Source organism: Mytilus edulis, chromosome 4 (assembly GCF_963676685.1).
Source record: "Mytilus edulis chromosome 4, xbMytEdul2.2, whole genome shotgun sequence".
Classification (NCBI taxonomy): domain Eukaryota; kingdom Metazoa; phylum Mollusca; class Bivalvia; order Mytilida; family Mytilidae; genus Mytilus; species Mytilus edulis.
In genome coordinates this window covers 30,939,983-30,961,574 of record NC_092347.1, presented here as the reverse complement: position 1 = coordinate 30,961,574, position 21,592 = coordinate 30,939,983, and the positions used below count along the sequence as shown (strand labels likewise).

The window sequence follows — 21,592 nt, the reverse complement described above, 5'->3', positions numbered from 1 at the left end:
TCTTCAATTTTAACATCTTAATCGTTCTGCAGAAGTAAACATCTTTTTCTGACATCACGACGCGTGCATGTATGCCTCAAACCAACTTATCAGTATGTTTTTCTCAAATTTTGACATCTCCATCGTTCTGCAGAAGTAAGCATGTTTTTCTAAAATCACAACACGTGCATGTATGCATCAAACCCATTTATCCGTTTTTGTATTACCACAGGTGTGCTTTTCTCAAATTTTGACATCTTCATCGTTCTGTTTTTCTAACATTCCTACACGTGTATACACAGCTACTTTTGCATAGGTACTATTTCTGTACTAAAAAAATGCAGTACTGGAAATTTACTTCTGAATATTAAAAGTACATTATCAGTACTACAAATTTTTAGTACAGAAATAGTACCTATGCAAAAGTAGCTGTGTATGTATGCCTCAAACCAACTTATCTGTCGTGTTCGTCAAAATGAAAACAACATAATAAATCAAAAATGATTGATGGAAGCGATCCGAATACATGTCAAATGACAGCACAGCTACAGGCAGTTGTGTAAAATTGCTGGGTTTTAGCGGCGATAAGAACGAAGATGTGCTTAATTTATTTAACATCGATTCCCTCGAAATACAAGTTATTTTCTACCTCAGAAAAACAGTGGTATATAACCAAAGGTATAATGTTTCAAACGAAAGGGCTAGACTATAAACTTACAAAAATGATTGGTATGCTTGCCATTTAGATTACTATCCATAATTAAGAGACCAAATGATTTGGATGAAAACATCTATATTCAACTATAAACATAACTTATACTGTATATTCTAACATGACGTCCTTCAAACGCTTTGAGTACACACCCGTGGTAAAATATGAATATATTGCCAGTGCTGTTCCGATTGCACTCCCACGTCATATGCTTTTTTATGAATGAGATACCCGACGTCATAGAACAATGACGTTAGAATGTAAGCATTTTACGGGAAAATACACGCTTGTGAATCCGAAAATCATCACAAGGAAACATGTATACACAAATGATGCTAAAATGTGGCAAAAGCCCTTTATTGTACATCATATAAGACATATAAATAAATTATCATTCAAATTCATCCAAAACTGTCTAAATACATTATTTTAAATAGTTTAAGCATGTCACTAATGCAGTTTGCTCCGTTCTTTTACGCTAGTTTATTAGTGCGTTTATTTATGGGAACGGCAAATATTTGCCTACACCTAGAGCGCTTCGATCCAAAAGAATTGCCGTATGTGTCCTATCAGAATCGAAATAATTCATGGGGGCTTGAATATATCTAGATTTTACCACGGGTTGTCCCTTTATGCCGATATTTTACCCCTCGCTATCGCTCAGGGGTAAAATATTTGTCATAAAGGGCCAACCCGTGGTAAAATCACGATATATTCAAGCCCCCATGAATTATTTCTTAAATAAGCAATATAGATAAAACACCCTGGCAGGAAAGAATGTGAAAGAAACCCACAAAAAAAAACATCACCAAAGAACAGATTTGTGCTACAAACAACATAAAATAAAGCAGACAGTAACCAACGACATCCAATGAACTACAGGTTTATTACTTGAGACATGCAGCAAATAGGACAAAACATTAGAACAAACTATAAAAAATGGTAAAGCCTGAGCCTCGACTGCTAAATCTGCTGTCAGAGTAGGGAACTGCAATATCTGAACAGACATGGACATCAACAAGATTCTACCATTCTAACGATGACTTGTTTATACTTGGGACAATTTATAGCTTTTTCTACAGTATTTCATAATTCGTGTTGTGAGTTGCTGTCTCATTGACCAAAATCTCCTTTCAGAGATAAATAGTGGAAATTAATAATTAACTCATTTTACACATCAGTTTTCATATCAAAAGTTCCATATATCATTGTTTATTGAGAGCATAATATTATTTGTGTTTATGTGGTTCGTTTGATTTCATACAGAGACACGGTACCAGAGGCACTACCGATGACGTATGCCATTGTCTTATTGGCTCGGTGTTCACTCGATTTGATGATGCTGAAAAATAAAAAAAAATCAATTTAAAATTCTGTATTTACTATAAGTATTGCCATTAAAAAGTAACTTTTTTTTTTATGAAAAAAGAATAATTGGAAAACTGATTTGTTTGCTTTGGCAAATAAAATGTGCAAATCTATTTTTTTTTCTTTTGTGACATCTAGGAATTCCATACTAAAATTGAAATGCTTATATCAACATGAATTAACGAATAACTGAAATATAGGGGAGAAAGTATAAACCCATGCATTAATATATTATTAGTCACTATTCCGAAATTTTAATAAAAAATGTATATTTAGATGTTTTCATCCACCATTTTTGCATACTTAATAAACGATTCTAATGTAACCATATTTAAACATGGAAAGTCCAAATAATTGAATGCATGTATATTTTAAGTCAACCAAACAGACACAATGTAAATACTTTTATATTTCGCTCTCGATTTGGTAAATCTATATAATCAGATTCAAGATAGCAAACAATACGCCAGCGAACGTATGATATACTAGATACTAGACAATACATTACCCAATTGCTGACATTTGAGCATCACCAGCCTCATTCATTTCGTAAAGTTCAGACCAAACATAGTCAGTCAGACCAGCTCTGTGAGCACTCTCAAACTTAGGTATAGGGTAGCCGGAAGTAGTATTGATTGAATACAGGAACAGAACACCACTTGTCTCACTTCCGGTCAATAAGAAAGTATCTTCATTGTCTGTTGCCACATCTAAAGCATTTAACTTTGGTCCCTGCAATTGGGAAAAAGTTTATTTTACCCATGACATAGTTTTTTCCTTCTATAGAAAAAGACTGAATTCACTCCATTTAAAAAGAAGTATTCAAAATTTCTCTTTTATGCTACTTTTCGCTAATTGAAAGGTGAAATCGAAAAAGGCAAAAATTGATAATCGAAAAAAACATACTATTTACAGCAGTTTTCCGTCAAACAAGTTATCCTCTTTTTGCGTAAACCCCTGAGGGTTTACGCAGTATATATTGGACGAGTGATGTAGTCTTTCGGAACACCGGATGTTAGTCGGAACACTTCTGGTCTTTCTATGACCACCTTTCAAATACATGCGCAATAGCTATGACCACCGTTCAAATGCATGCGCAATAGCTTACAAATCTGTTGAATATGCATTAGCATCTTAAGTTGCTATAGAGATATTTTATGTATGATTTGAAATTTATTATGATATAATATTTTCTTGCACACGATTACAAGCTGCTAATATTAACCTACATGCGTAGTATTTTAATTAGTCAAACGATGTAACCAGCTGTGTTTAGATATGAGATAAGATTTCATGTAAACAATGCACTTTATATTCTGAACGAGAATAATTAAAAATAAAATCTTTAGAAAGAGTTTTAGTAGCATTTTATTTTAGATTTTACGTTTAGTGAAGATGTACATGTTGTAAAAAGCAAGCTATTTATTTTTTTTTATACTGAAATTAAAGGGAAGTCTTTCTTGCATATGATTAAATTACAGTTATTTTTTTTGGTTAAATATTGCAACTTTAATAAAAAAAAAATGGTTATTAAAAATAAAATTAAATAGATATTGAATATGAAAAAATAAAATACTTTGAACGAGAACAATTAAAAATAATATCTTTAAAAAAAGTATTAGCACTTTTTGAAATTTTACGTCTAGGATAGACCAAGGACATGGAAATATAATCATAAATACGTGCCTCAAATAGGTGTAAAAACGAGGATTTAAAAAAAAATCGTTTATTGAAAATAACGTTAAAATTAATTATGAAAGTTATGTCCGTATTTATTTTCATTAATATTGCAAATTTAAAGTTATTTTCTTTGTTTAAATATTGCAACATTATTTACTTTTTTAATAACCTCTGAATCCTTTTCGTCATTAAAATGCGACTGATAAGTATAGATATTCAATATGAAGGGGGAAAAAATAACCGTGACTGAAATCTAAATCTAAAATTTATTTTAAAAAAAATACACATTTGACCATGCAGATGTAAGAAATGATACTTCAAGCAATGAAACAACGAATTAAATGTGCCACTTTAATTACGACTGATAACCTAAAAATGAATCATGAATGCATTTTTAGCAGACTTAACCAGGTCGGCGATAAGATATCGAATATAAAAAAAGAAGATATCGGGTTTGGTGTCAATGAGACAACTATCTGCAAGAAACCAAAATAACACAGAAATACAAACTATGGGTCACCGTACGGCCTTCAACAACAGGCAAAGCACGTACCGCATAGTCGGCTATAAAAGGCCCCGAAATGACAATGTAAAACAATCAGTCAAAAAAGAAAATTAACAAAGTCCGTATCATCGTATGCGTAACTTAGTTGCTCACCAGAGGAACTTTACGCAAGCGTTTAAACACGCGTTCCATAAGTTTGAAGTACGTCGAAATGCAAAGGTAAACGCTTGGTGAACGCTTTTACTTCAGGAAAATTTTAATGGAACATAAAAAAAATCATTCAGCTCAAGCGTTTGTCAAACGTATATACATGTAACTGTAAACTGCAAGCACATAATATACACGCTACACGAGCGTTGAAAACGCTACAGATTAGTTTTAGACACGTTAAGGGCACATTGCATACAAAAATACTCGTCGCCTTAAAGCTTTCATTTAGGAAAAGAAGTCCGATACGGGTGAAACTTCATCAAACCTACAGAAGATATTACACCCTCTCTAACCATGCAACATGGGACTGGCATAGAAGTACAGGAACTACTCACATTAGTTTGAGCTGTACAAGATCTACAAAAATATCCCGCCTGCCTCAAAGGTGCATATAGGATCGACCATAGTCCAGCACTAATGATACAAATACCAACCAGAGTTACAATGACGTGGTAGTAAGTCTTTAAAGGCCACCGAGCGGCCTCCAAAAATGAAAAAAAAAAACTACTATTTAGTCGGCTATTAAATGCCCCGACCATTAAGATTTAAAAACAAAAATCAAACAAAACTAAACAGCCTTATTGATAACAAAATAATTTACGTAAACAACTTGACCGACATGAATTATGAACAACAACCGCTGTACTACATGTTTCTGGCTTTAGAATGTTCATTGGCACATTAACAATGATGTGGTGGCCATAAACCCAACCCTCCCAAATGAAGTAAACCTTAAGGACAACACAAGAAAAAACTGTAAAATATCAGTTGCAATTCGCGTCCCTAAAATTATGGGTACGGTGCACAATAATCACTTAATACATAAAAACAATAGACACAAATCACTGAAATAATCGCACTTACCGAAAGCTATTTCAAAGCTAGTGAACATGTAGACGAACCAGTGGACATAGACGGACTGGTAAACATGTAAACAGACGGGCGAATGTGACAGACTTATTGACAAACATTCACATATAGACAGACCTGCAGTTGGGAATGTAGGAAGACCAGGAGAAACGCTAAGGTACGCTTTACGCACACCCAATACACGCTTTAAGCTCGTTGTGCACACGATACAGATATGATTGACAGGTTGAATGCATCAAAATTACTAGCGTTTTGGTAGCGTGCATGATTTTTTTTACCTCGGCCGACGTACGTCGGATCTATACGTTGATGTGTGAAGCCGGTATTACATTATTTAAACCACTAAACAGGCAATGTCAGTTTCTAATTCTTATGCACGACAAAAGTAATATAAGACAATACATCTTTATTAAACAATTATCTAATATATATATAATGCCAAACAAGCATTTGGGTTTACGATTGCATTTCTTTTTTTTAAAGAAAGCAACTTGTTTGTTCTACGGGTACTTTCCCAGATAAATGTCACGTGAACAAGTATAATATCTTACCATATCGTCCGAGGTTGTGTCTTTCAAGTTAGCAGGAGATTGGTATGTCATTGTATTTGGTAAACAATCACTATTAAACACATCAGGGAATAACAGATCTGTCTTTCTCTCAATTTCATCTTTGGAGTCATAAATCAGTGAAAATGTATTTGCATTCCATATTGAAAATCCACGGCCACCGAAATGTGAAGCTCTTGAAAGTTTCTGTGTAAATGGATTATATCCCTCCGTTTGACTGACTTGTAATCTACCTAAATGAAAGAAAGTTTACTTATATTTGAATTTGTGTGCGTTTTAACCGTTTCTGACCAGTTTGATACACTACTTGTCGATTAATTTTGTCTCCTGTAATTTCCCGCCATATCTTTTCGGAGCATTGTACTTAATATTTTACTTTTACCTGCTGTAAATTATTTCAGAAAATATTTATGCACTCTCGATAGCTAAAATTAAAAGTAATCTTGAGTGAATACATTTTGTAGGGTGGTTCTGTCGAAACTTTATCTAAGAATCTCAAGAAAAAAATTGACAAGAAAAAAACTAATATAAATCGGATAATCTAATCACAATGACACACAAACAGAAGGATTACGATGTGTGTAACAATACTAATATAAAACTAATACTAAAATACCGAACACAAAGGCCAACTCAAAAAGACGAACTCTACTATAAAACTGATAAAATCAAAATCAAAAGATGGTTTAAAAAAATATTTTATAGTTTTTCAGTTCCAAGTCGAACTGAATAGTTTTACTAAATAATAAATGCTAGGATAAGTTAACATTACCTGCTTTAGAATCAGCTGTGAGTTGAGCGATGAAAGTCTGATTGTTTATTGCATTTTCGTCAAACTTTTTACCTATCAACAAAAGATAAAATAGAATAATTTTTTCGTGAAATTTGCAGTACTTTATCGTCCCAATAATCGCATAGACGGCAATGTTGCGTAGAATTCTTCATGAAAGACGTGGTATGGACGCTAATGAGACAACTCTTCCTCCAAGTCACAATTTGTACAAGTAAACCATTATAAGTCAAAGTACGACCTTCAACATGGAGCCATTGGCTCACACCGAATAGCAACCTATAAAGGGTATGCTAGTTTCTATCATTACGTGTGAACACAATTATCTAAAATTTACTTCAGAATTGGTATGTATGAATAAAACATGAATGTCAAACGAGATTTTGTGTATGATTTAAGAATATGTTCTCATTGGGCTATCAACATTTTATCTAAACTTATACCTCTGGTTAAAACATCCGCTCTCTGGTGGTCACTCCAATCAAAACCATGAGTTGCCCTTGTGTATGTAACATAATGACCTTCATCAGCAGTTATTAAATAGTTTGTCTTTCCTACTGTTAGTATCTTTGTATTGTCTGGTTGCTTAATACTGTATAATGGAAACTTGCTTAAATGTGCACCTGAAATGTAGAATTTTTCCATAATCCTTTACTTGCACATATTCATTTTCAATATTGTTTTTTGTTTTTTTAATCTTCTGGGATGTCCACGCGTTAAAACGAAATATTTTTTTTAATGCGACGTCAACTCCCGCAACTCAATCATACCAGAGTATCAATTTTTGAAGAAAAAAAAACATTTGCTTATTTCCAGCAGGTCCTGGTAATATAATAAAAATAATGTTTTTAAAAAAGTCATCATGCATATTTTTTTTCCACATCAAAATGTTTCAAATAAGAATAAGATTTCCTTGCAAAAAATTTAATCCGTTTAATGAATATCAGGTCATACGTTGTAACACCCTCAAGTGTTAAGTTTATAATGGACTGTTCTGAGTCTTCTGTTTATGCATTTTTTAAAGATACTTCTTCTTGTCTTGAAAATATGTATTTTGTAAAGTTAGTACGTAAAGTGATGACTTTAAATTGATTTAAATAATTCATTTCACCAGTTTCTGGTTTAGCCAAAATTGTGCCCAGGTTAAGACTAAGGTGATTTTGAAATCCGACGTCAACACAATTAAACCAGTATATCTATTTTAAAAAAAACATTTGCTCAATTCTACCAGTTCCAAGGAGTTTTATTTTAATTATGTGTATTATACACCAAAACAGTCTTCTTCCACCAGAAAAGGCCTATTCTTATGATATTTGGTCTCTTGTGGAGAGTGGTTTCATTGGCAATCATACCATATATTTTTTTTTATCTACACTTAAAACTAGAACGATCATTTCCCAAGTATAAACTGATATTGAAAATGGAAATGAGGAATGTGTCAATGAGACAACAACCCTACCAAAGCCTCTTACAGGGACAGAAAACAGCCCTATTTAACACCTCTTACCTCCATCTCTATCACTAGGGTCCATTCCGTCGTCTCTCCATTCTTTTCTAGGTATTGAGGTTATAGATTTCATTTCAAATGTTCTAAGGTCGAGTGTTGCTATGGCATTATTTTTCTGTAAAGACACAAGACTTCTGTTTACTTTTAACGATTTAGTAATGTCAGGTTTAAAAAAAAATTCAGATGTTTGGACTCGTTGTTTTTTCCCTTCGATATAGGGTAAAATATATGGCCCTGTATCACCTACTTTTATGTTTTGATAAAATGCTTTTTTCTGTGACAATCATAATATAGGTATCATTTTTGATTTTTGTAGCAAACTTGACAATTGATTGACAATTATCCATATCATTTTATGAACTGAAGTCCAGTCGACCAACTCACTGTCTTCCACTTTTAACAACAATCTGAAAATACATGTAGGCTTAGTACCGATTTTTTTTTATTGTTATTAACGAAACCGTTGTGTATGTTGTTTCATTCTGTTTATCTAATGACGTCATTTGCGATGTTTTTTTATGTGATACACATAGGTCAATACTGAATTCAATAATATATAAGTGCTTGGTGTCATATAAGCTATGAGTACCGTATACTATTAGTACCTGAAGGATGATATAAGCTAATCTTCCATCAGGAGAAACAACGATATATTCAGGCTCTGCATCCTGAGTAAATGTTGGTGGGGTACTTGGCCATATATTAGGTGGTATATAATATGAAGGTCTTCGCAGACTATATCTAAAACAACATTAATTATATCTTATATGCAATGTTTTTAAAACTTAAATAGCTAAACGCCAGCAACAACCTACAAATATGTTTAACTTTAAGATTGAATTTATCTCGATGACTGAACACACGTGAATTATAAGAACATTATACACCTATTGACTGGGTGTGAGGTTAATAGCAAGTGTGTTGTCCCTGAGATACCAAGTATTGCTCGAGGCAAAGCCGAGAGCAATAGTTGGTATGCGAAGGGACAACACACTTGCTATTACCCGCACAACCAGTCATTAGGTGTTTTATTATACTGAACAACACACAGTCATTAAGGGTTTTTATATACCAAATTAACTAATTTTCTTAAAGTGTAAATATATCATCCGAAAGAAAAGAAAAAAATGTCACATAACTTGACATGCACAAGATGAACTATACGTTTCTTTTTTATATAGTTCTTCTTGGATTTGTAAATATTTCATAAATTGTAATCAAGACTAGAAATACTTGTGTTAAATTTTCCGTGTATATATTGAATTTAAGCTAAAATACACCAAACGCAAATTCACTTTTAGAATACGACGACATATTATGAATAATGTTCTTTTAATAATGCGCGCGAAGATTTTCTCTCCTTTGTAATTGCTTCTTGTAAGTGAAATTAAAATCGACACAAACAGATTATACCGTTTACAATATTAGAGTTTGGCGTTCAAAATAGACAATGGCATCATTATTGTCCAATGAAAAATAAGCACGAAAAAGTACGGAAAAGATGATGATGAAACTATTAACCGGGGTAATAGTCTTTGAAACTATTGCCTGGCAAATAGTCTGGGAATGAAATAGCACAACTATTTCATTATTTTTTATATAGAAAAAACATACTGGGTATAATAATTTAGATAATTCACAACTCGACCGATTCCGTACCTTCATATAAGGAGAAGGAGAGAAGCAGATTCACCAGTGGATTTTCGATTGGATAATCCATTACATTGTACTTCAATGGTAAAATATCACAAGATTTTGGGTCACTGGCACGAGATAGAAAAAAAATAAAAATTCAGGAACAGTAGATTTAGGGTGTGCCCAGGAGGATAGTATATATAAAAAAAGTACCGACCCTTTACCAATGTATGTAATAATAAAAAAAATATTCTTACTGTCCTTCTCCTTTTGAAAAATCAACTGTTTGTTCTGATGGGTTTCCATATCTCTCTCTCTGTATTATAGTGACTGTTCCGTGTGGGTCTGAGAATTGATTGGCTATATCCTTACCAACTTGTCCTTCATTGGCCACGAGGATTTGTGTGCATGCTGGGTTGAAGGTTATCATGTCCGGACTAGGACCCACTGAAAATACAGATTATCTCAACTGTCAAAGTGAAATTTGAAATAAAATGTTTTTGTTTTGTTTTGTTTTGATTTCCGTTTGATTTTGTTTTGTTAAATGCATTCAATTGTCATTTTTTTTTCATTAGATTATCATTAGATATAACACATGCAAATTTATATACTTGGAACCAAAAGAAAAAGAAGCGTTGATGTTGCAAAGCAGTTTTTCCGATTATTAAATTGGGTTTCATACTTGAGAACTAAATAAAAACCTTCAGATAGAATGCAATCATTCTATCAACGAATGGAATATCTCAGCCTCAAATGAAATAGAATCTTAAGGTCAAAGGAAAGTATGACAAACTGAAAGAAGACGGTTTTAATAAAGACTATACTGAAATGTTTTATCAAAGTGTGTGTATATCAAAGTGTGAGTATATCAAAGTGTGTGTATATCAAAATGTGTGTATATCAAAGTGTGTGTATATCAAAATGTGTGTATATCAAAGTGTGTGTATATTAAAGTGCATATATATCATAGTGCGTGTATATCAAAGTGCGTATATATCAAAGTGCATATATATCAAAGTGCGTGTATATCAAAGTGTATATAGACCAAGTGCGTGTATATCAAAGTGTATGTATATCAAAGTGCGTGTATATCAAAGTGCGTGTATATCAAAGTGCGTATATATCAAAGTGCGTGGATATCAAAGTGCGTGTATATCAAAGTGTGTGTATATCAAAGTGTGTATATATCAAAGTGTGAGTATATCAATGTTTGTATATATAAAAGCGCGTGTATATCAAAGTGTGTGTATATCAAAGTGCGTTAATATCTAAAAATGTGTATATCAAAGTGCATCTATATCAAAGTGAGTGTATATCAAAGTGTGTATATATAAGCGCGTGTATATCAAAGTGTGTGTATATCAAAGTGCTTTTATATCGAAGTGTGTGTATATCAAAGAGTGTGTATATCAAAGTGTGTGTATATCAATGAGTGTATATATCAAAGTGTGTATATATAAAAGCGCGTGTATATTAAAGTGTGTGTATATCAATGTGTGTGTATATCAATGAGTTTATATAAAAGCGTGTGTAAATCAATATTTATGTATATCAAAGTGTGTGTATATCAAATGTGTGCATATCTAACTGTGTGTGTATATCCATGTGTGTATAACAAAGTATATATATCAAATGTGTGCATATCAAACTGTGTGTGTATATCCATGTGTGTATAACAAAGTATATATATATACAACTCATCTAAACATCAACCCCACAATGTTAGATCTGTAAATTTGCTTTCGCAAATTTTTGGTTCTTCCCTCGCCGGGATTCGAACCCATGCTACTGTGATATCGTGACACCAAATCGCCTGCACTGCAGCCGTCCCGCTAGACCACACGACCACCTGGGCTCTCAAAAAAAGAGCTTTCGGTGGGCATGTGTTACCTTTCCACGTCAGTTTTAATCTAGTGGCGTACTACAGTACATGATATATAAGGCATGAAGATGTTATTGTTACAGATCAGCTAAATTATCTATAGTAAAGGATCCTACAAATTAATGTAAGATACAGTCACAGAAAATAATTATATTCACAAGTACGTCTGAGTCAGTGACAACCCTACAACAGATGTATCCATCGGATCGCCATCAATGATGGTGATACATGGCTGTGTACATAATGTATATACAACTCATCTAAACATCAACCCAACAATGTTAGATCTGTAAATTTGCTTTCGCAAATTTTTGGTTCTTCCCTCGCCGGGATTCGAACCCATGCTACTGTGATATCGTGACACCAAATCGCCTGCACTGCAGCCGTCCCGCTAGACCACACGACCACCTGGGCTCTCAAAAAAAGAGCTTTCGGTGGGCATGTGTTACCTTTCCACGTCAGTTTTAATCTAGCGGCGTACTACAGTACATGATATATAAGGCATGAAGATGTTATTGTTACAGATCAGCTAAATTATCTATAGTAAAGGATCCTACAAATTTATGTAAGATACAGTCACAGAAAATGATTATATTCATAAGTACGTCTGAGTCAGTGACAACCCTACAACAGATGTATCCATCGGATCGCCATCAATGATGGTGATACATTGCTGTGTACATAATGTATATACAACTCATCTAAACATCAACCCAACAATGTTAGATCTGTAAGTTTGCTTTCGCAAATTTTTGGTTCTTCCCTCGCCGGGATTCGAACCCATGCTACTGTGATATCGTGACACCAAATCGCCTGCACTGCAGCCGTCCCGCTAGACCACACGACCACCTGGGCTCTCAAAAAAAGAGCTTTCGGTGGGCATGTGTTACCTTTCCACGTCAGTTTTAATCTAGCGGCGTACTACAGTACATGATATATAAGGCATGAAGATGTTATTGTTACAGATCAGCTAAATTATCTATAGTAAAGGATCCTACAAATTAATGTAAGATACAGTCACAGAAAATAATTATATTCATAAGTACGTCTGAGTCAGTGACAACCCTACAACAGATGTATCCATCGGATCGCCATCAATGATGGTGATACTTGGCTGTGTACATAATGTATATACAACTCATCTAAACATCAACCCAACAATGTTAGATCTGTAAATTTGCTTTCGCAAATTTTTGGTTCTTCCCTCGCCGGGATTCGAACCCATGCTACTGTGATATCGTGACACCAAATCGCCTGCACTGCAGCCGTTCTTCATGCCTTATATATCATGTACTGTAGTACGCCGCTAGATTAAAACTGACGTGGAAAGGTAACACATGCCCACCGAAAGCTCTTTTTTTGAGAGCCCAGGTGGTCGTGTGGTCTAGCGGGACGGCTGCAGTGCAGGCGATTTGGTGTCACGATATCACAGTAGCATGGGTTCGAATCCCGGCGAGGGAAGAACCAAAAATTTGCGAAAGCAAATTTACAGATCTAACATTGTTGGGTTGATGTTTAGATGAGTTGTATATACATTATGTACACAGCCATGTATCACCATCATTGATGGCGATCCGATGGATACATCTGTTGTAGGGTTGTCACTGACTCAGACGTACTTATGAATATAATTATTTTCTGTGACTGTATCTTACAATAATTTGTAGGATCCTTTACTATAGATAATTTAGCTGATCTGTAACAATACCATCTTCATGCCTTATATATCATGTACTGTAGTACGCCGCTAGATTAAAACTGACGTGGAAAGGTAACACATGCCCACCGAAAGCTCTTTTTTTGAGAGCCCAGGTGGTCGTGTGGTCTAGCGGGACGGCTGCAGTGCAGGCGATTTGGTGTCACGATATCACAGTAGCATGGGTTCGAATCCCGGCGAGGGAAGAACCAAAAATTTGCGAAAGCAAATTTACAGATCTAACATTGTTGGGTTGATGTTTAGATGAGTTGTATATACATTATGTACACAGCCATGTATCACCATCATTGATGGCGATCCGATGGATACATCTGTTGTTGGGTTGTCACTGACTCAGACGTATATATATATATATATATATATATATATATATCAATATATATATATATAACTATGTATATCAAAGCGAATGAATATTAAAGTGTGTATCAAAAAGTAAAACCACACAAATACTGAACTCAGAGGAAAATCAATTCGGAAAGTCCACAATCACATGGCAAAATCTAATGACAAAAAAGTATGTGTATATCATAGTGTGTGTATATCAAAGTGTGTGTATATCAAAGTGTGTATATATACCAGGAAGTTTCCCGTCATATTGAAGTTGTGATTCTGCTCTGGTTAGTGTATGAAAGAAGTAAACATGTCCCTCATACACATCCCTTATAGGTGAAGACAAAACGACAGCAACTTCTGTTCCACACACAGCAACATCTCGGGGTTTACCGTCACCACTCTTGGAGAAAGTGTGGGTTGCTGCTACTCGAGGCATTTCAGGATCTGATACGTCAATTACGTGCATGAGACCAGAATCTTCACCTGTTCAAATGAATACCAATGACATTTTGTAAATTAAAAGTAAAATTATTTGAACCTATATAACTTATTTTATATAATATGGTATACAGGCATATTATTCCTCAACTAGCCGAACTATTAACTTTATGTTGTTTTTTGTTTTCCACAAAATACAATTCAATTATTTATTATATAGATTAGATTTTTATTTATTCACAGAAGAGTTTTTAGTTCTTATCCACAGTTCCGTATACTAGTATAAAACTATACATGGATGAAATTTAAAAAAAAAACATCGGTGACCTTCTTCTGTTTTCTGGTCTTTAGTCGGGTTGTCTCTTTGACACATTCCCCATTTCAAAGCTCAATTTTATTCAACTTACCAACAACATACAACATTTCATTTGTTGGATCATAGGCTGCTTCCTCGGCTGTACCAGCAAACATTTTGAAGGTTTTCGTTGGAGATATGGTTGCTGGCAGTTTTGTATAGGATAAAGACTTCAAATAAAATCCTGCAAACGCCCCACTGCAGCAACATAGTAGTACAATAGTACCGACGACGGATTTTGTGGTGGGCATTCCTAGATAAATGAGTAAATAAATACATACAATGTAAAAAGACAAAGTTTTTTAGTCAGTTTATTTCCATTGAATGTTTTTTTATCCCAATTGTGTGAAATAAAATTTTGACTCAAATACAACTGCATCTTGTCATCATCAAACAATTTGTTCGATTAACCTCGGTTTAATTTCTGGTAGTTTCCAATCTTAGTAAACACTATAATTGATTGATATCTTAAAAACATATATTATTTATTTGACTTTTCCATAAATTCAGTTGTCTTCTCGAATTTTGAATTTAAAGAAAAGTTAACTTATATTTAATTTTTGAAATGTTTTTTTTCTCTCTGGCTGTTTGGTTTGAACACGTGCTCTATCTGCTGTTGACAAACTAATTCCTCTCACCAGTGAACTTAACCCTCTCCCTTTCACACCAGTACAGCTTACCGGTGAAACCAATTTCAAGATTTTTTTGGGACTTTTAGACTTGTTTAATCGCCATTTGCTGACGTACAATTGTGGTTAAGGGCTCAAATTAATCCTCAGATAACCAACAATGCGATTTAATGTACACCAAACCTCTATCATTATTAGTTAATAAACAAGTCGCCCCTTACTGATGTGTAATTTTTCTGTAAAAACCATTTATTTTTCTTCGAAATTTGAGTAATATTTTCAAAAAGAAGTGCAAAGAAAACTGCTCTTTTAAGAGGATTTATGACTTTTTTCAATAACTGTGCAGTGAGTTTTTGAAGAATAGTATTAAACTAATTGTTCTAACCTGCATGTACACTAGTTGCAAATGTAATTTTTAATGTAGCAGCGCAATCACAAACTTGAAATACGCTAAAAATCTGAAGTCAATTCTTAAAGATATTATGAGAAAAGAGACAAAAACCGCTATTAAAAAAATGTTCTGATTTTTTTTGGCAAAGTTGAAATAGATGTAACAAAATCTGGTTTCGTAAGTGTTGCGGTATACTAAAGTTGAAAACACTTTTGTTTGAATAAAGAAAAATGTATATTTCAATGAAAAAATGACAGTTTACAGATTGGATTCCTCCTAGATTTGCGTAAAAATCATGCATTTGGCAACAAAAAAATAATCATCTGAAAACATAATTACAAAAAGAAAATTATTATATTATTTTATTATATTATTTTTATTTTTTTTTATTTTTTCCGTAGTAGCAGACTTAAGGATGTACTTAGGTGAGGTTTTGGAATTTGTGTCAAATGTTCGGACTCCTTGGTGTTTTTCAATACAATACAATGTAAAATATTTTGCCCCATAACACCCATTTATTTTTTCATATAAGACTTAATAGCTCATGAAAGGTCATTTACTAAAATTGATTAATTTTCTTTCTTTTGTTTTGAGACCTAATAATATCAATGCAAATATAAGGTAAATGTCCGAGTCAACCTTTTCCCGCCATATTCTAAATCTCAAATATCTTGTAAAGGAGGTCGGTCCATGACCTATCAATATTTTTAGCTTATTTTTATCCTTAATTGATGCTCTACCAACTTAAAGTATCAGTTTTAACTTCTTAATTTATTAATTTTCACCTTACCTCACCTAAGTACATCCTTAAGTACTTAAATTTCAATAAATTCACTACAATGCCTGTGGCATAGGGGTACGCTGGATTGAGAGTTCGAATCTCACTGCCGGAGTTGGAAAAATAATTTCCTATATCAAATGTAACTTAACTTAACCTATATCAAATATAACTTAACTTAAATTAAATGTAACTTAACTTAACCTACATTAAATGTAACTTAACTTAACTTTACTTTCAATTTTAAAAAGGAAACCTACGAAATTTTTTTAAAAGAATGTGTGTGCAAAATTGCCCCCCTTTTTTACCCCCTTTGTTCCTTCGGGCTCGGTCAAGGGTGTCCCAGATCAAGCTAGCATTGGTAATTCAATGAATTTTCCCTTGTAAAAACAATGTTTAGGTTGCTGATTGATTGAAAACGAATTAGACAAATAACTAGGGTCCAAGTTTGAAATCAGACAAAAAGAGCGTCTAAAATCAATTATTTTGAATGTTACGGACATCGATATTCTAAGGCCAATAGCACGTAATGCGTCTATTTATACCACTATGATAACTTATATGGCTTTAACAGACTCGAGGCATTGTGTTTCCACCAAAACCTGACCCTATTAGCCCACCAATATGTCTCTGCACGACTTTTTGCCCAAGGATTTCGTATTTTTTCACTTTTTCTCCAACAATCACGTGACTTTTGGAAATATACCACCTGACCAAAAAATGAAGAATTATCTTCAAACTATATTTTGAAATATTTTACATATTATCTTTCATTTGAGCCCAACATGGCATGTGTATGACCATTGGTGCGAATGCTGTATTCATTTAAACTTCGATAATGTATTTTCGATAAATAAAGGTCTAAAATGCATGAAAGGGAAAGGGTTAAATAAGACTAAGTAAAAATAACTTTTAAGAACATCATCAAGAATCTTTTCTCGAAAGAAATGCATGTAAAGCTAATTAAATGTGTTGAAATTCTTGATTATGAACAAATACAAAAGGAGATATAGTTATCAAAGGTACCAGGATTATAATTTAATACGCTAGACGCGCGTTTCGTCTACATAAGACGGTGTTTTACGTTTCCGCAAATTGGCATTACTTTTCCGGAAAAAAAAGATGACGTTTCCGGAAAAAAAGTCTACGTTTCCGCAAATAAATATCTTACTTTTCCGAAAAAAAAGTAACTATTCCGCAAAAAATAATTATTGCTTTTCCGCAAATAATTAAGGAATACCTGTTGGTCGAAAGCAAAGCCATAATAAAAAAATCAATATTTATGAAGTTGAAGGTCATCAAAACATGCAAGTAAAATTCATCATTAAAATGGATGAAAACGTATGTTCAAAAGTTAGCAATAATCCGGTATATCTTGATATGAATTCATAAGTCAGTTCTGGCAAAATATTTGAAGCCAACACATCGTACAAAGTCCACAGTAGTTCATTTCAAGAAGGAAGTTCATCTTCTTCTTTTCATATTTCCGAACGGTTGCTTTTACAGTTAGAATTCTCATATTTATGTAAGATGTTGTTTGCAGTTTCAATTACACATCGACACAGACAAAAATGTTAGGATGGCTAGCGTCACTCTGCTCGTTAAGGTGGGCATGAAAATACTCGGCACCATTCGTTGTTCTCTTTTGGTCGGGGTCAGGAGGTGATGCCCAAATGGTTGGTGGAAATCTCGAATTGCTATCTATATAAAATTCCAACATATAATCGGCAAACTTCATGCATTTATCGTCAGATGGAGAATCGGCTATTAATTCAACAAATAGATATTGGGCGATGTGGTAAGGATGCTTTAATCATGTCAGTTGGCAAGTAAGCCAAACCAAAGAAATGTGTTAGCCATTTACCAAAATCCTTACCAGAGTCAACTAGTTATACATGTATCTAATATAATATATTGAAGACATAAGATCAGAACCTTTTCTTTATTAAAAAAATAAAATAAAATATTTATCTAATATGATCATATTCAAATATTTATAATTTACCAGGTAAATTTCCGGAAAAGTAATTAATACAAATTGCGGAATCGTATACTTTAAATATGCGGAAACTTAGTAAAATTAGCGGAAATGCAGCACGCCCACATAAGACTCATCAGTGACACTCAGATCAAAAAAGTTAAAAAGCCAAACAAGTACATGGTTGAAGAGCATTGAGGACCAAAAATTCCAAAAAAGTTGTGCCAAATACGGCTAAGGTAATCTATTCCATGGATAAGAAAATCCTTAGTTTTTGAAAAATTCAAAATTTTGTAACAGGAGATTTATTTAAATGACCATATAATTGATATTCATGTCAACACCGAAGTGCTGACTACTGGGCTAGTGATAGTGCCCTCGGGGACGAAACGTCCACCAGCAGTGGCATCGGCCGAGTGGTGTAAATAGTTATCAAAGGTACCAGGATTATAATTTAATACGCGCGCGTTTCTTCTTCATAGGTCTCATCAGTGACGCTCAGATCAAAATAGTTATGAATCCAAACAAGTAAAAGGTTGAAGAGCATTGAGGACCAAAAATTCCAAAAAAGTTGTGCCAAATACGGCTAAGGTAATCTATTCCTGGGATAAGAAAGTCCTTAGTTTTTAAAAAAATTCAAAATTTTGTAACAGGAAATTTATTTAAATGACCATATAATTGATATTCATGTCAACACCGAAGTGCTGACTACTGGGCTGGTGATATTAACCTCGGGGACGAAACGTCGGAGACGATGTCTTAATTCCAAGTCTAAACCCAAACTAGCTGTCTTTAAATGTGTTGTAACAGTACGAGAGTACACATTGGCACGTGGAGGTGTTATACCACATCAAATTTTATTTATTAATACGTACATATGTATTAAGTTTTATCCTAAAATGGCATACCAATGCACGTGATTTGAAGACCTAATCAAGATAGCATATTATTTGTTATGCATGCTTACAAATAATGATCATTGTATGCATAATAGTCCATGATAGTTCGTACCGTGATCTCAATTTGTGAAACGAGGACCAATATCTAGACCCCAGGTTATAAAATATAATGTAAAATATTTTTGAACAAAATTTGCAACAAAAAAGTATACTTCATTGCACAAAAAACTTTCGTGGCTGCTACCGGAAAAATAAAAGATGAGCACTGTTACATAAAATCCGTCTTAATCTCCGCTGTTTGCGAGAATAGTTCATTAAATAGTATTTGCAATATGCTAGTAAAGCAGTTTTCAATTTTATTGACACACATCAACCAATTCCTGTTTGCATGTTTATTACAGAAATCCTAACTTAAAAACGAATATTAAAATCTTAGTTCAATCAAGAACAGGAAGCTGTAAGTGCGAGTCAAATATTAAAGTATTTAGAAACATAAGCCAACAAGTAACATTTTTGTCAAAATGTCATAAATGCTTTACCTGGTGCCATCCCCGTGAACAATCAAATAGTAAATATGGAAGTGAAATACCCAGAAGATAAGACACGAAGTCATGGTTATCACTAACATTCTAAAGGTCAAATCGGTGAAAAGTTAATTGAACATGGAATACATTTTCGAAAGCATTTTCCTTGCTCTCAATGTAGACCAAACTAGACAGTCGCGGAGATAGATATCGGTGGGCACATGTAGTTTTAAGTCACGTTATGGTGTCAACTATATATTTGTCGTCAACTGGTATTTCCATAATTCATTTTTTTTTTTATCTCCAGATCACACCACTTTTGTTTCAAGGTCAGTTAAACACGTGTTGGATTTTTTTTTATTCATATCTGAATAATTGTGAAAGAACATTTGCTTATTGTTTCTAGGTCTAACACGTTTGAGCACACAACCAAGACAGCCCATGGCGTTCTCTGGAAAGGTACTCTTTGATATGTGGTTGTTAGAAAACACAATAATACTATTGATCATCGACAGTTTTAACAATTTCATAATATTAGGTCAGTTTTTAGCCAGGGGGTTCATGATTATATATTGGTGAGTTTTGAATGTGTCTATGGGCCACTCGATATCTCTCGGCCGGAAGTCAGAATAAAATTCTCGGAACGTCTCTAAAGTTTTCGGTCATATATACAGGTTTAACATGTTTTTATCTACGTCTATGATATGGTCCCTTGATAGCCCTTGACGACGCAATTATATTTGTTTTAAAACAACCACTGTGTACTGTGTGTATCTTGGTCTATTATAACGTGGCATTGTCTGTTGTCTCGATAACATGTAAACTAATCATGTTTGAAGATTTAACCACGGGATACTGTGTATTTTATCATACTAGACTTACGGGAGATAACATTCTGGTTAAAATATTAATATTAGATCGGAAAACAGAAAGATAAATAATATTAGATCGGAAAACAGAAAGATAATAATCTTATCAAAAGTATTTAATTCAATCGGAAACAAACAAATATATACAAAATAAATACTGTATTTTATGTTTCTGGAGAAACTAACAATGATTGCAATCAGAATATTTTCAGAGTTGCAATTAAAGTATTTTATATGACAATATACTCTGTTTTGGTATTTTTTAATATTCATTTGTAAAGGAAACATAAAAATTAAATCTAAATAAATTCTTGCATCCCACAAAAAAAATGTGTATAAACAATAATCATTATATTTCTACATTTATTATTTCATACCATTTTAGTTTTTATGTTTTATGAGTAATTATTATTTATTTTTTTGTATTGTAATATTTTAAACGGTCGTGAATAAAAATACTTGTGTGCTTTCAATTCATAAAGCATGATTTTAAATCCTTGCAGCTCACAACAATCGTACAAATAATTTACAATAATCACAACAAAATTTAATTACAACCCCATTGTTGATTATTTTATACTGTTAGTATGGATTTAGAAGTCTTTGTATAGTAATATATTCACATAGTGGAATGTTAGAATTTAAAAATAGATTCATTTCATAAATAAAAAGTCCATCCGTAAATACTTGACGTTCGTGTTTATTGATATTATATATATTCAAAAGAATTTGAAAAAAATTACTAATAGGAACGTTATAGTATATTATGAATTTTTTATTCAATTTTTGTTTGTTTGTTTTAATAATTTAACCTTATAGCATTTCAACTTTATTTGTACTATGGTACGGTTTTGAAAATTGTATTAATTGTGTTGACCAACTATCCTACACGTCTTGATTCATTCACATTATAGATCACATTTCAAAAGCACACTATCGGTTTGCGTCCTCTAAAATTCCGGATAAAATGT

At 33.2% G+C, this 21,592-nt stretch overlaps 1 protein-coding gene across 1 annotated transcript; it reads right to left on the bottom strand.

The window, feature by feature from the left end:
* Positions 1–1,887: 1,887 nt before the first annotated feature.
* LOC139519437 (mesenchyme-specific cell surface glycoprotein-like) lies at positions 1,888–19,831 on the bottom strand. The gene is made up of 11 exons (XM_071311533.1): positions 19,768–19,831; positions 14,606–14,806; positions 14,004–14,243; positions 10,083–10,272; positions 8,796–8,931; positions 8,191–8,305; positions 7,127–7,306; positions 6,666–6,737; positions 5,876–6,126; positions 2,568–2,791; positions 1,888–2,033 (listed from the first exon to the last, which is right to left on the bottom strand). Exons 1-11 carry the CDS (start codon positions 19,775–19,777, stop codon positions 1,931–1,933), a joined length of 1,722 nt encoding a protein of 573 aa, XP_071167634.1. The 5' UTR covers positions 19,778–19,831; the 3' UTR covers positions 1,888–1,930.
* Between the last annotated feature and the right edge of the window lie 1,761 nt (positions 19,832–21,592).

Coding starts and splice junctions, on each gene's coding strand:
- LOC139519437 (XM_071311533.1), bottom strand. Junction 8,932..10,082: donor TTTTCAAAAGGAGAAGGACA/GTAAGAATATTT, acceptor ATGTTGTTTTAG/ATATAGTCTGCGAAGACCTT. Junction 7,307..8,190: donor CCCTAGTGATAGAGATGGAG/GTAAGAGGTGTT, acceptor TCTACATTTCAG/GTGCACATTTAAGCAAGTTT.